This window comes from Kwoniella dejecticola, chromosome 1, assembly GCF_000512565.2.
Source record: "Kwoniella dejecticola CBS 10117 chromosome 1, complete sequence".
Lineage (NCBI taxonomy): Eukaryota > Fungi > Basidiomycota > Tremellomycetes > Tremellales > Cryptococcaceae > Kwoniella > Kwoniella dejecticola.
Window position 1 is genome coordinate 56,175 of NC_089301.1, and position 13,099 is coordinate 69,273.

Below are 13,099 nucleotides of genomic sequence, written 5' to 3' on the forward strand. Positions count from 1 at the left end.
GATCAGTCTGGCAATCAGCTATCCACAACACGCTGCAGTCGGACGACTCCCACGTCATCATTGGAGGGGCCCTGACATCCAACAAAGATCGGCGCTCTGAATGCTTCGTGCATGCGAAGTGCATCAAGTGTATACATGTGACGTACGAAATCTGCGGGGAGTACGATTACCAGTGTACATTTCTAGCAAACGGAGCGAAGAGCCGAGGATTCAATGATGGATGGCCTTCGACTGTGGACGAAGGGATACGGCTTCGCCAAAGATCGCTATTATCTCCTGTCCGCAGCTCTGCGCTTGAAGAAGAGTCTCCTACTCCTGTAATCGAGTCATCTGATTCGAATGACTCATGAATCTCGCCCAAGCTATCCGCATCCGAACCACTGATGTCGCTTTCGGAATATGTGATACTATTCACTGGACTTCGTATTGGACTGATGATCTGAGAGGAGCTGTGCGAAGGCGAAATTACAAATTGGACCCGCTTTGCCGCTCTGTAATTGGTGTTATTTTGACCCCACATATCTGATCCTTGAGGTGCGAACCCGCTATAATCGAGAGGTGCCATGTATTTAACGATCTGAGAATCTGGCCCCGAAACTCCTGATTCTAGCAGCGGGGAAGACGGCGCGGATATTTGGGAAGGATACAGCTGAAGAGATGAGGCGGAGGTAAATGGTACGTTAAGATCGTTCGACGAGTAAAGCGACGGAGATCTCTGAGTTGGCTGGTTGAAGTTGAGTCCGAGTGGTACCAATCCAGAGCTGTCGCTTCCTAGTTGAGGACCTGCTGGCGTACTGGTCGTTTCGTTGGTGGGTGCGACTGGGGGGATGTCCACGCCACTGTACGATTGAATAGACAATATGGGCCTGGACGGATCGGAGGCATTTTTAGAGGACCAAGTCCCTACCTCCCGCTGAGGATGTTTACCGAAATGAGCGAAGATATGGTCTCGCGGTACTGGCGAAGAAGGATCGTTTCCCGCTGAAGTATATGGGATCGGTGATGTGTTGAGTCCACTGTAAGTGTAGACTGCCATATTGGGATTAGCACTTGATCCTCCACCCGTATATTCATTACTCTGATTAGCCTTTCGAGGAGATTGCCCCCATAAATCCCTCGATTTATATATATACTCCGGAGAGATCGGTTGCGTTGAGTTGAACGGACCATACTTCGGGGGGATGATTTCGTATATGCTGCTCCTGTCAGCTGCAGTAGGAACAGAGCCGGAGAAAGCTTGTCCGGTTCCGGATGCCAAAGAGATAGTACAATCATTGAGATTGATATTCCAGTGATTATGGATCGTGGATCCAGACTTGCCATTACTGTTGTATGATCGATTCGAGCTGCTAGCGTAATCAGATGGGGAGTAGGAATGCGCTTCTGATGGGGAATATCCGTAATCGGCTGGAGCAATCTCTGCCAACCCGATAGGCACTGTAAGCTTGCTTGTATGTCGCATGCGAAGGACCAGTAGACGGGCTACCAATTACTGTCGGTTAGACGAGCTCTTCCACGATCTGTAAATTCCCGAAAGCCCCGCGATGCTGACGACCAAGCCTCTCGAAACGCATCTCTTGACCACACAGATCTGCTAAGACCGTTCGTATTTGCGGTACTTCGTATATGTTCTTTGAGGTCGGACCATATTGCCGAACCATCGACGCTGCGATAAGGTACGCTGAAGTCCTTATGACCGGCTGGAAAATAGTCAGTGAAGCCCATTCTGATAATATGAATATGTCATGCGTTGATTAAATGAGTTTGTCGCTTGAAATCAGTCTGAATAGCCTGTTTTTTGGCGTTCAATCAGTAAATCTGCTTTTCACGCTTATAGCACGACATAACCCTTGATATGTAAGAGAACTCGCCACCTTTATCTTGTCAGCCCAATGAAAGGAGGGAGGATCATTTCGGGATGAAACAAGTTTGTTCTACTTTGTTGCTGCAAAGTGCATTGCTGCATTATACTTTGGCCTATGTTATACTGATGAGCGGTGACAGTGATCACTAGTACCCTTCCAATTTTCCCACCACACTGCCTACTTTAGTCAATACCTCGTCCCATTCCTTGTCCCTGTCCGATAACCATGTGATAGCTCCGCCTGCACCTATGCTCAGTTCTGTAGGTACAAAGTTATAATTAGCGCGATAACGATGGATGACATGCACTCTGAGGGTAGCGGCGTGATTACTGAGACACCATTGCGGACTCACGTTCTCCTTCCGCCACGATTGACCGTATGACCACACTTAGATCCGATACGCCGTCTATCGATATATATCCCAGACAACCAGAATATATCCCCCTCCTCTTCTCCGCTTCGAAGTCGTCTAACATCTGGACCGAACGTAATTTCGGCGCACCAGTCATTGAGCCTGCAGGTTTGAGGTCAGCGTACATCGCACACATATGTAATCGATTCGTGTCACTTACCTGGCGGGAAACATCGTCTGACACACTCCACACTTCCAACATTCTCTGCTAGAGTTCCTTGTACGGTTGTCACCAGATTATGTACACCGTAAGACTCCAGGGCGATGAGCTTGGGCACAGAAACCGTCGAAGGGGTGCAGCATGATAAGAGGTCAGAGCGTATCAAATCGACGATCTGCCCAGAAGATCAGCTTTCATATCGCACAGGTATTCAATCTAGAGTTACCACTCACCATCAGATTCTCCGCCCTTTCTTTGTGATCCGTTCTAAGCTCTTCTCCTATCTGCGCATCCACCTTCCTACCTTCTTCCACGCAAGCTTCGCTCCCGATGTCTTGCCCTCCGCAACCCGTGCTCTTCGCGCACACACATTGTCCTGGCTTGATCCTCGCTCTAGTCCCTTTAATCGGCATCATTTCAACTCGTCTAGACTTATCGATCTTCAGAAATCTCTCGGGACTTGAGGATAGTATCGATAAGCCAGAACCCCTGGGCGTAGTGAGCGACGGAAAGTGGAGATATGTGGAATAATATGCTGGATTAAACGTCCTCAATCTAAGGTATAGCGAATACGGATTGAGGTTGGGCGATGAAGCGGAAAACTTTGTCGTGAGTGTCAATTCGTATGATTCGCCTTGACGTATTGCCTCCCTGCATGCATCTATCCGTTCTCTGTAATCTGATCCAGTGGCGTTCGGGCGGAATGGCGGAAAGCTGGTCGCAGGAATCGTTGAGGCGGGTGAAACACTACCCAGCACCATTTCGACGTCTTGAAGGTATTCATCCCATTCGTTGGATGTCACTCCGAACGTCACATCGTGAGAGCGAAGCCAATCGATCATTGATATGTCCTCCGAATCCTCATCAGTATCGCTATTTAGCGGATCGGACGGATGGCGTAAAACCCCTCTGACGATCCATTCGCCAGCATCTGTCCTCTCCGTAAGACGATCTACCCATCCCCAACATGCATCTACCTCCTCTGCCGCCTGCGCATCGACCCTTGGCGGACGCTTGTAGCCCTGCAGAGATTCCGCTTTCATCTCATAGCCGAAATATCCCACCCAACCACCTCTCCAGCCTTCCTTCGATGATTCCCCTAATGCAGCAGTGAGAGCCTGTGAGCCAGCGGAAAACCAGTCCCAGAATGTGATTTCTGATAGAATAAGATGACTCGGTGGAAGGTCAGATCGATGCAAGGTAACTTTCCGACTCGCGAGACAGTACGTCAGAAGAAATTCCGGGTTGGCGAGCGACGTCGTGGTAGCACGGGTAGGCTAAGAAAGGCTGTTGAGCTTGTGAATCCAGGATTTGAGATAACAAGACGCACCGTCTGACCATCAAGCCATACTTGTCCTGTTGCCTTTTCCTTGCCCTTCCTAGACCCCCGCCGTTTCTGAACGAGACTCTCATATACATCTTGGGTTCTCAATCCTTTGCCTAGTTCACCCAATCTTTTCTCCAGCAGCCGCAGACCGCTTCTTCGCTGGCCTATTCGGGATGGAGTTCGGGATGGCGACGGCGTGACAGGTGGGGTTGGGAGGGCGGATGAGGGTCGGGTACTGGGCCTGGATCTTGACGCGGCGGATACTCTGTAGGCACACGACGAGATGATGTGCGATGAAAGGGGAGGGAATGATGGGGGTGACGAATGATATTTGTTGACTTCGGACAGGAACGATTGAAGTAGCGCAGAGCCACGAGTGGATGATATCGACTGTACGAATGATACAAGTTAGTCTGACTGAGCATTATTAGAAGAAGAAACAAGACTGACCTCTGGATGGTACTGTACGCCCCAGATCGGGTATTCTCTGTGCCTTACGCCTTGTACAGTACTCGGTCGATCAAGAGTAGGAACGGATCGGGCAGTCACCTCCAGCTCATTAGGAATCGCTGCACATCTGTCAGGCTCGCTGAGAATGCTGGAGGCATTTGAGTACTCACTCGCAGGATCAATCGTTAGACTATTGTACACTACCACTTCAAACTCGTCCTGATTTCCCGAAGTCTGCCAGAAAGGTGAATCAAAAAGACCAATCTTGGGTTCAGCGGGTTTGATCAGTACAACATGTCCATGAGTGATTGCAGGAGTGTTGATAATCTGACAGACAGGTCAGCCCTGATCTGTCGCATGAGGATTGTATGTACCCACCTGCGCGCCAAAAGCTACACCTATAGCTTGATGCCCTAAGCAGACACCTAGAATTGGTATGGGATGCAATCGCAGTAGATCGAGACCGAATGCGATGTCCTAACAGCCAGATTTAGCCCAGGTTATTGTGATCGAACGAGACGGCTCACAGATGGATTATCTGGACGACCAGGACCAGGAGACAGTATGACGCAATCAATGTTGGGTAAGACTTGCTGCTGGAATTCCGACCTATTTGCAGGTGATTTGACAAGATCAGCCGATGAAATTGAGACCGAGGAGGTTGATTTCTACTGACCAGCTGTATTTGTCTGCCTTGATCACGACCACTTTTTGCAGTACTTCGGCATCGCCATACAGTTGAGTGAAGAGACAAAGGAGATTGTTGGTATCTGCGTTGGGCAATGTCAGCTCGAATGATACGTCTCAGAGAGCCAAGCGGGCCTCACAAGAATCGTAGTAGTCCAGTATAAGGGTCCTTGGTAGCACTGGCCGCTCCATCTTGCACGAGATCAGCTCATAGACTACAGTCGTTGAGCCAGATCTTGAGGGGAAAAAGTTGAAAGATGTCGAAAAAATCCAAACATTTTTGGCGGGTGAAGATCTCGGATCGCTTATCGGAAGTCAATATTACGTAAAGCACAAGAGGACGATGTATGACCTCGCTCTCACCAATTGTAAATGATTTATGCATAGTGACATTGGACTGAGTCCCAAGTAAATCGACAACAAGCAATCTGTGCAAAAATCAGACGTACAGGCATGAGTTTTCAGGCCGCCGAATTAAGCTCAACACACAGTAAGAATCCTGACATGTCGACGGCAGCAGCATTCGCGCTCAAAGCGACTTTACGAAAGTCAATGTTGAGGACCTTGAAGGGTATGTCAGACGCAGAAGTGGAGAAGCAATGTGAGTGTCACTTTAAACGCAGACATGGAGGGGAAACCTGACATTCATGATGGGATACGATCCAGCTCAAGCTGTATTTCGGAAACTGCTCGATCAACCTTTCTTCAAAGAAGCGAAATCAGTGGGATGCTATTTGAGTATGAAACATGGTGAATTACGGACGACCGGGATAGTCGACCATATACTCAAAAGAGGTAGGCGTAACCCATCAATACTCTCGTCAAGGAGAGTTTCACTAAGCCCGAGCTTCATTCATAATGCAGGATCGACACTATACACACCGTTCATCCCACCACCTCCCTCGCGCAATCCAGAAGCACAACCTTCTTCCTCATCACAAGATATGAAGATGCTCAGGTTATATTCTCCTGCCGATCTTGAACGCTGTCCTCTCGACAAATGGGGCATTCTGGATCCTGGAGAAACCAGGAACGATAAAGACGGCTCTGAAAAGAGGGAAGATGGTGAGTTCCAATGGGTGCTATTGATAATCAACGTAACTGGCTTGAGCTGATCTTGATTGAGCCAGTAATGAATCGCTCTTCCCCTCCCTTGGACGTCATTCTAGTACCCGGTGTTGCATTTGATGAAGATTGCAATCGTGTAAGTGGTCTGAACTCTCGCAGCATATGTGTATCTCACCTGACAATGACACAGCTTGGCAGGGGTAAAGCCTACTACGACCGTTTTCTGCTATTGTACACAACCACTCGACCGTCCCCGTTACTTGGTAAGCGGTACTGGTTGAAGGGCTCAAACTTGTCTGCTTACGCTTGGCCATCTACAGTCGCGCTTGCGTTGTCTCCTCAGATCCTGGAGAAAGGGGAGAAAGTGCCTACGACCGAGCATGATTTTAGATTAGATGGGGTCATCTCTCCTGAGGGTATAGTGTGGAGAGAAGGGAATTGAAAAGGTGCTTAGCAAATCTACCAGTTGGGCTGATACGATGGGGTCGCTCCAGAGAGCATGAGTAACGATTGCCTGGAAGCTATAAGTCTTGGAAAGTACATAGGTGAGCTCACTACCATTCCCGCCAATCAACTTTGGGCACGCTGGTCCTTTTTACATCATTCTTCGTGCGCTGACGCTGAGTTCTCAAAGGATCCGGACAAATCAGACATGTCTTCACTCAAGCTCCTTTGGTCAACCTTCCCCACTCTATGGTTATACTCGGTATGGAGCATTCTGTGCCATCAGTAAAACATTTCAAAGCATTATTTCAACAATATACATCACAACAAATTTGATCTTCCAGTCTCCCTCCCCTCGATCAACGTCACGTCATCCATTTCCCAAGGAATAACAAAATATTCGTCCGTTACCATGAACACATATTATCCTTATTCACAACCACAATCACAAGCGCGACCGGCAGCCTTCCACAGATTCCATCCCAACGCGCCATACCAAGCACAATCTTCGATCGGCTTCTTCTCATCGCCCTCATCTACGGGATCCCAATGGCCGTCTCAACAATTCCAATCCGGTTATTCAAGCGCCAATACCTTCTTCCCATCATATCAAACGTTCAGCAACCCATTCAACAGCGCTTATCCTTCTTCCGCCCCATATTCCGGCGTCTTCGGGAACCCCTTTCAACCTTCTTTACTCTTCCCTCAATCCGCTCCTTCTCAGTTCTTCCCTTGGACTGATCCGACTCGAAACCAGTTCCAACACAGCTATACAACCATGCCAATGTCCATTGGAATTGATGCAGGTAGTAAGAACGCTCAAGCTAAAGTCGACCTGCCTCCCTGTCATCCATGGACGGCCAATTCGTATGCTAATTCGATGTTAGAATTTATCGATGCGCACATCGACAGAACACAACGCCAAGCCTATAGTGCAGCTGAGCATAGTGTTTCCCAATACAAGAAGGCAGAGAACATATACAGGGATATCATGAGTGCAGCGGGGACCGGTCAATGCACGAAATCCGACCTGAACACTAAAGTGTCCGCGCTGAGTTCGGCTTTCACGGGTTTTTGGACTGCTCGATCCGCCGAGCAGACGTTGAGCCAAAGAAGAAATGAGCTCGTTCAAGAGAGAAATAAGGTGAACATCTCTCAGATCTCTCTGGGCACGGCAAAGAGCATCTTGAAAAGCTGTGGTACCATAAGCCGGAAAGATGCGAATAGTAAGTACATCTGTATCCAATCCTGTCATTCGAAGTTTCTTCTCATGCCTTTCAGATAGAATCCCGTGAGACATCCAGACTGACCGTTTTGTATCATCTGCGCAGAACAAGCGAGCACATCACCTCTCGAGAGACTCACCAAACACGCTATGAAAAACCAACATTTCAAGAATAAGCATGTTCTCCGTTCTGTAGGGGGAAGAGGACAATCTTATCCCTCTTCGTGGTCGAACGACGGAACCACATCGACATGGTCGAATTTACCGACTATGCCTCCAAACAATTCTAATACCGTTTCGTCTGGCATCCCCTCAGACATCTTCTCCGGCATGCGGACGGGCTTCACTCCTGGTCCCGGCGTCGGTCCAAGTATCAATCCTTGGTCTTCACCTGCATCTTCTTATCCTGCTCCGTATCAGTCTAATAACAGCTACATACCCCCCGGCAGTAATTGGGGATTTTGAGTCATCACTAGATGTTTATGGTCTGCCGTCTGCCTTCATTCGCTTTGCATCTCTCAAGCGGATGTTCATGTATCGGTCGATAATCCCTGTCGACAGCCTGCGCAAAATGTACGAATGCATATCTTGTCCGGACAGACTCATGATGGCCTCTTACTTTACCCTCTTTCGGAGTGAGCGAGATGAACAGTACATCGCGATTGAGCCAATGAACCGCCATTCCCCACCGTTCATGTGCATCTATCATTCGTTGTCTGTATTATCTACTGCTGCTCTCTGCAAATAGACAATGACTGGAGAAAGGACCACGTTTGCATTACGCTTCACACATAACAGGAACAACAGAAAGTCACCTACCTTTGTCCTGGTCTTCCATTGATCAATCCGTCGCTCTAGGCCAGCCTTGGTAGAAAACCGTATGTAATGGGTGATAATGAGTGACAAGCGAGAAAGAATCAAGATGAAGTCGTTACGCTCCGCCCATTCTCAATACAATATCGAAAACACCGATTCATCACACCAATCATCCCGCATCATAATATCATCAGCCCCGTATATCTCCCCTGAAGATTGCTCAGAACCACTATGCAGTTCAGTGGTTTCACTCCGAGCTTAGCAGCATCCGCCTCCGCCTTCTCACGATTCAACCCACACGTCGCCCCTTCCTACGCACCTCAGTATGGCGCATTCCCATCATCTTTCGGCACGACCCTTCACCCTCAACAGCCACCATGGTCTACTCACTCTCATCAACCCATGTTCGGATTCGGACAAACCCCCGGCTATGTTCCAAACCCCTTCAACAACACATATATACCCAGTAGGGGTTATTCTTCTTTCCAGCCTCAGCCAAGCTATGATCCATCGAGTTCACAGCGACAGCGGGGTACGAGTCAACACGGTCATGGGATAGGACATGGGCAAGGACAAGCTGCTGCGTACTACGATCCAAATCAGAATTTCGGGGACACTGACCAAGCCGACGAAGATGACGCAGACAGCAGCGACTTCGAATGTGAAGATGAAGAAGTGGTGTCCACTCCGTCAACTTCTTCTTCACCTATAGACCCGGGCACGCCCTCTACCAATACATGCACTGACCCTTCCCAGCCATCCGCACCTCCCGTGGCTCAAGAACCAGTAGAAAATTCTAATCCCTATTGGAAGGCGAATTCAGGATGGCGAGAAAGCTCGATCCGCGGATCGGCTGCTGAACACTGTCAATCTGCGTACGACAAGGAGAGATCCAAGGCGGACCTGAGCTCCAAGCGACGACAAGCAGACGCGGAGTGGATCAAGGAAAATGGCGGGCGGTTAATGGATTCCATGGAGGATCTAAGCACCAAATACACCAGTCTAATTGATCAGTTCACCAGATCGAGACCGGGTGTAGATCGGAATCTGGCTCAAAGTTTGCGAGTTTTTGGACAAAGTATCAACAGCGCTTATGGTAAGGCGAAGACCTATATGCGTCATTCGGAACAAGCCGTCGAGACTTCCCAAGAGGAGATTGACGCTATGAGGAATATGGCGCATCTGAAGAAAGCTGTCGATACGATCAAATCAAGCTCAACGAGTGGTATTTCGGTGGGAGATGCCAGATATGCTTTCAAGAAATATGGCTCACAGATGAAAGAAGACTTCAATGGTGAGTGAACTGCCCCAGTATTCCTGTCTTCCTTATGATAGTGACCTGAAAAGAAAATGATGGATCGCTTGAACTGAACCATGTTCAAAATCGAACAGGCGAACAACATAGATCACCTTTCGAGAGCTTATTCATGTCAAGCTACAATAACGCGCGGAACGACCAAGAGATCCCATTTCGCACCTCAGCTCCGATTGCCCCTCCTTCCACTGAACAAGCACGTTCGAACGCGCAGCAATTTGGCACTCAGCCGACGAACTCTGGGACCTCATCCCCGACTTCTGCTCCGGGCAGGAAGCCTGACATCAATGACATCTTCGGTCAGTCCACTGGCACCACTTTCAATCCGTGGACTGTCAACCCAAACCCGTCTGCCTGGGGTAGAAATGGACTTTCCAATCTGCGTTCCGTCTTCGGGTCCAACGGGTATGGATTTAATGGATATAATGGGTTCAGACCTGACCAGTATAACCAATTCGGCTCCCAATTTGGCGGCTTTCGACCTCAGCCCTCTCAGCTTGACCAGCTCCTGGCTAGCCTCCTAAGCTCAAATACGAGTACCAATGCCAATATCAATTCCCACCCAGCAGCGTACACTTCTTCTCCCAGCGCCAATCTTCCGTCCGTAGCTCATCCTCAGCCTGCTATGGGAATGGGCACGGGCACGGCATACAGTAACCCGACTACCGCTAATGCGTCAAATAGGAGATACGCCGGTGGACTCTGGGGTGGAGAGAGACCAGGAGAAGTGTCCTATGTGACCGGCCTCCGCCCGGGAAAATGCTAAGCCGACTAGTGTAGCGTGTGGAACGGAACTGGAAGCCTGTGTTGTTCAGACGACAGAATGCGTCCACTCGATCAGAACCAGGATGCATATCGTATCGTCGGCATCGGGAATCGCTTCAAACGGAGGTCATCAGGACGATGGTAGTGCTAAAGGAGCAGTCCATGGTATTACGAAGACCTTACGCTATTTTCGCTTCCAGACTGCTATCCGTTCTCCCCCCTTAGCACCGCTAGTCCTCCTTTCTTCCACTGGCACATCTTTCTCCCATATAATCTCCCAATCAGTGTCTAGCAGCTGGTGATACTTTTCCACCGTCAAAGGCCAAGGCGGAGGATTGTTGTCGGTCGGCGGCAGCGGATACATGAGCGTGATCAAGCTAGCGTTGGATGCTGACAAGTCCCTCATTTGCGAAGCCCATCGTACGTGTAGATCGGGTGGGATTGCACATAAGAAGCTATCGAGGGTTTTGTGTGATCAAGGAGCTCAAACTTCATGCGCTGTGATCGACTTACGTATAGTCGTATATCAGATCGTACTTATCTTCTGTCTTATACTCGAAGAAATCTCCACAGACCACCTCTGCCGTGCCTTCGGTGACTGCCTGCTGGCTCAACCACCTGCGTGAAGAGAACGTCGGGTTCAGCTTAGCCACATGACCCGATATACTTGAGCATAGTACCATGACTCACATCTTAGCTTTCTCCACTCCGATTGGAGCCAGGTCCATTCCGACCGCGTCTAGTCCTATCGAAGCAAAAGTATGCACATCATACCCCTACTCGATATGAGCTTTAGCTGAGCTCCGTTTCTACTGCATCTGAATCTTGACTTTACAGCAACGTGGTGCAATATTGACTGTGCCAAGCCAAAGACGTCCAGACTCACAGTACCACAGCCAGGTACCAATGCTCGACCACTTCTTGGTATACCCAGCTGATCTACAAGAGACGATCGGAGAAGCGATGTGAGCGAAAGATGCGATTTTGACTGATCCCATCCCGTTCGACCTTCTTGCCTAATGCAGTGGCGAAATCAATCTATGAACATCCGATTGATGGCTTATACAGACGTACCATCTTTCTTCCCAAGCGTTGTCATGTCCGACGTCTGTCATTTTGTCTTTTAACAATGTGAGCACTGGGACTGACATACACTATTGACATAAGCTTTGTTCCGAGTAGTAACAGAGAGTCCCTGCTAGTAGGGAGTTTCCGGTTATTCCGGGATCGGAATGATCAAGGTGGAGGTGACAACAGATGAAGATGACGCTGTTTGCCTTTAAGTTAAGAGCAGGTGACCACGGAAATCCGCTCGAGTGAACGTTTGTCCCAGAATAGAATAGAAGTCAAAGCTAGCAGCCAGGCTGAATAGTTGAGCTTCTTCACGACATTTCGCTTTTTATCAATCCAGCTTGCTTCCATTCAACCCAGAACTCCACACTCCAATTGATCCAAAGACCATGTCAGACAGAATTACCGGATCTTGCAACTGCGGTTCTATCACCGTCAATATCCCTAAACCGGATGGGCTGGTACTTTGTCGTATGTGTATATCCACACTTCCCCTTATAGTCCTGTTCGAGTGAGCTATCGCTGAGATTACTTTTGCATCTAAGACTGCGTCAATTGTAGGAAGTCAGGTGGAACATTGTGCGTTCTTTCCCCTACTCCTGGCACTGCAGAAATGACTAGAAAATCCTGCTAGAATGGAACGACTGACTAGTGCTGAATCGCTTCACGTTGACAGGACTTCGGGCAACTTTAGTCTCTCGCCGAAAGAGATGCAACTCGAAGGGGTCCCAAGTCAATATAAGAACCCCGGATCATCAGGAAATGAAGTGACCAGACATTTTTGCGGGAATTGCGGATCGTAAGTTTACCCCTACTTCGTGTGATTGTTGGCTGTGAAAGAGACGGTGAGGGAAGTTGTTGATGTTTCCGAAGTTGAAGAGGCCGTGAGATTGTATGAGTACGCCAAGGTGCGAAGGTACAAAATTGTGGGTCAGCGAAGAGGTGAAGAGCCGAAGAGTTGACGAGGCGAGGATACGAAAGTTTGAAAAAGCGGAGATGCGAAGTCGAGCGAGGCGGAATCATTGATTAGAGAAAGGTGTAGCTCAATGTTGCGGGAGCGAAGTGAAGCAGGCAGAGAATGGTAGCGGGATTCGGAATGCGGGGGTGGGGGAAGCGAGGGGTGAGGGGAGTTGGTGTTATCTCATTGATCAAACCTGCTAATTCTCATCCATGCGATTCGCAGTCCCATCTACACAGCAGTAGCCGATCCCAATATCGTCTTCGTCAAAGCAGGTGAGCCTCTTCTTCACTAGTCATTCCTCTTTCCTCGCCGATCTTGATGATCAATCCATCTCCTCAGATAAAGTCAGATATCAGGAGAGAAGAGAGTCCTCTTCTTGATCCAATTCGGGCTAACGTATATGGAATGTGACATAGGCCTTTTCGACCCCCACACGATTCCTGCTCCTTCCGCGCATCTTTTCGCTAGGAATATGGAAGATTGGGAGATTGTGCATGATGGAGCGTCCAGGCTTGAGGAGCAGTAAACAGCAG

General features: G+C 48.9%; 7 protein-coding genes across 7 annotated transcripts; 4 read left to right on the plus strand and 3 right to left on the minus strand.

Annotated features, from left to right (window-relative positions):
• Positions 1–166: 166 nt before the first annotated feature.
• Positions 167–1,462, minus strand: I303_100021 (uncharacterized protein; the record flags this gene model as incomplete). The annotated part of the gene is made up of 1 exon (XM_018403398.1): positions 167–1,462. One exon carries the CDS (start codon positions 1,460–1,462, stop codon positions 167–169), a length of 1,296 nt encoding a protein of 431 aa, XP_018266052.1.
• Positions 1,463–2,010: 548 nt separating this feature from the next.
• I303_100022 (uncharacterized protein) lies at positions 2,011–5,093 on the minus strand (the record flags this gene model as incomplete). Its single annotated transcript, XM_065968036.1, has 12 exons — positions 2,011–2,123; positions 2,218–2,379; positions 2,438–2,612; positions 2,671–2,741; positions 2,808–3,714; positions 3,768–4,154; positions 4,215–4,333; positions 4,385–4,541; positions 4,593–4,691; positions 4,742–4,823; positions 4,891–4,984; positions 5,042–5,093. The coding sequence occupies 12 exons, from the start codon at positions 5,091–5,093 to the stop codon at positions 2,011–2,013; spliced, it is 2,418 nt and encodes an 805-aa protein (XP_065824108.1).
• Positions 5,094–5,405: 312 nt separating this feature from the next.
• Positions 5,406–6,411, plus strand: I303_100023 (5-formyltetrahydrofolate cyclo-ligase; the record flags this gene model as incomplete). Its single annotated transcript, XM_065968037.1, has 6 exons — positions 5,406–5,502; positions 5,568–5,696; positions 5,766–5,966; positions 6,032–6,105; positions 6,160–6,232; positions 6,290–6,411. The coding sequence occupies 6 exons, from the start codon at positions 5,406–5,408 to the stop codon at positions 6,409–6,411; spliced, it is 696 nt and encodes a 231-aa protein (XP_065824109.1).
• A 414-nt stretch (positions 6,412–6,825) lies between these two features.
• Positions 6,826–8,103, plus strand: I303_100024 (uncharacterized protein; the record flags this gene model as incomplete). The annotated part of the gene is made up of 2 exons (XM_018403401.1): positions 6,826–7,639; positions 7,745–8,103. 2 exons carry the CDS (start codon positions 6,826–6,828, stop codon positions 8,101–8,103), a joined length of 1,173 nt encoding a protein of 390 aa, XP_018266055.1.
• Positions 8,104–8,685: 582 nt separating this feature from the next.
• On the plus strand, positions 8,686–10,535 carry I303_100025 (uncharacterized protein; the record flags this gene model as incomplete). The annotated part of the gene is made up of 2 exons (XM_018403402.1): positions 8,686–9,748; positions 9,847–10,535. 2 exons carry the CDS (start codon positions 8,686–8,688, stop codon positions 10,533–10,535), a joined length of 1,752 nt encoding a protein of 583 aa, XP_018266056.1.
• Positions 10,536–10,718: 183 nt separating this feature from the next.
• On the minus strand, positions 10,719–11,649 carry I303_100026 (uncharacterized protein; the record flags this gene model as incomplete). The annotated part of the gene is made up of 5 exons (XM_018403403.1): positions 10,719–10,989; positions 11,048–11,152; positions 11,225–11,310; positions 11,421–11,550; positions 11,609–11,649. The coding sequence occupies 5 exons, from the start codon at positions 11,647–11,649 to the stop codon at positions 10,719–10,721; spliced, it is 633 nt and encodes a 210-aa protein (XP_018266057.1).
• Positions 11,650–11,994: 345 nt separating this feature from the next.
• On the plus strand, positions 11,995–13,092 carry I303_100027 (uncharacterized protein; the record flags this gene model as incomplete). The annotated part of the gene is made up of 5 exons (XM_018403404.2): positions 11,995–12,076; positions 12,151–12,184; positions 12,282–12,404; positions 12,789–12,838; positions 12,983–13,092. 5 exons carry the CDS (start codon positions 11,995–11,997, stop codon positions 13,090–13,092), a joined length of 399 nt encoding a protein of 132 aa, XP_018266058.2.
• Between the last annotated feature and the right edge of the window lie 7 nt (positions 13,093–13,099).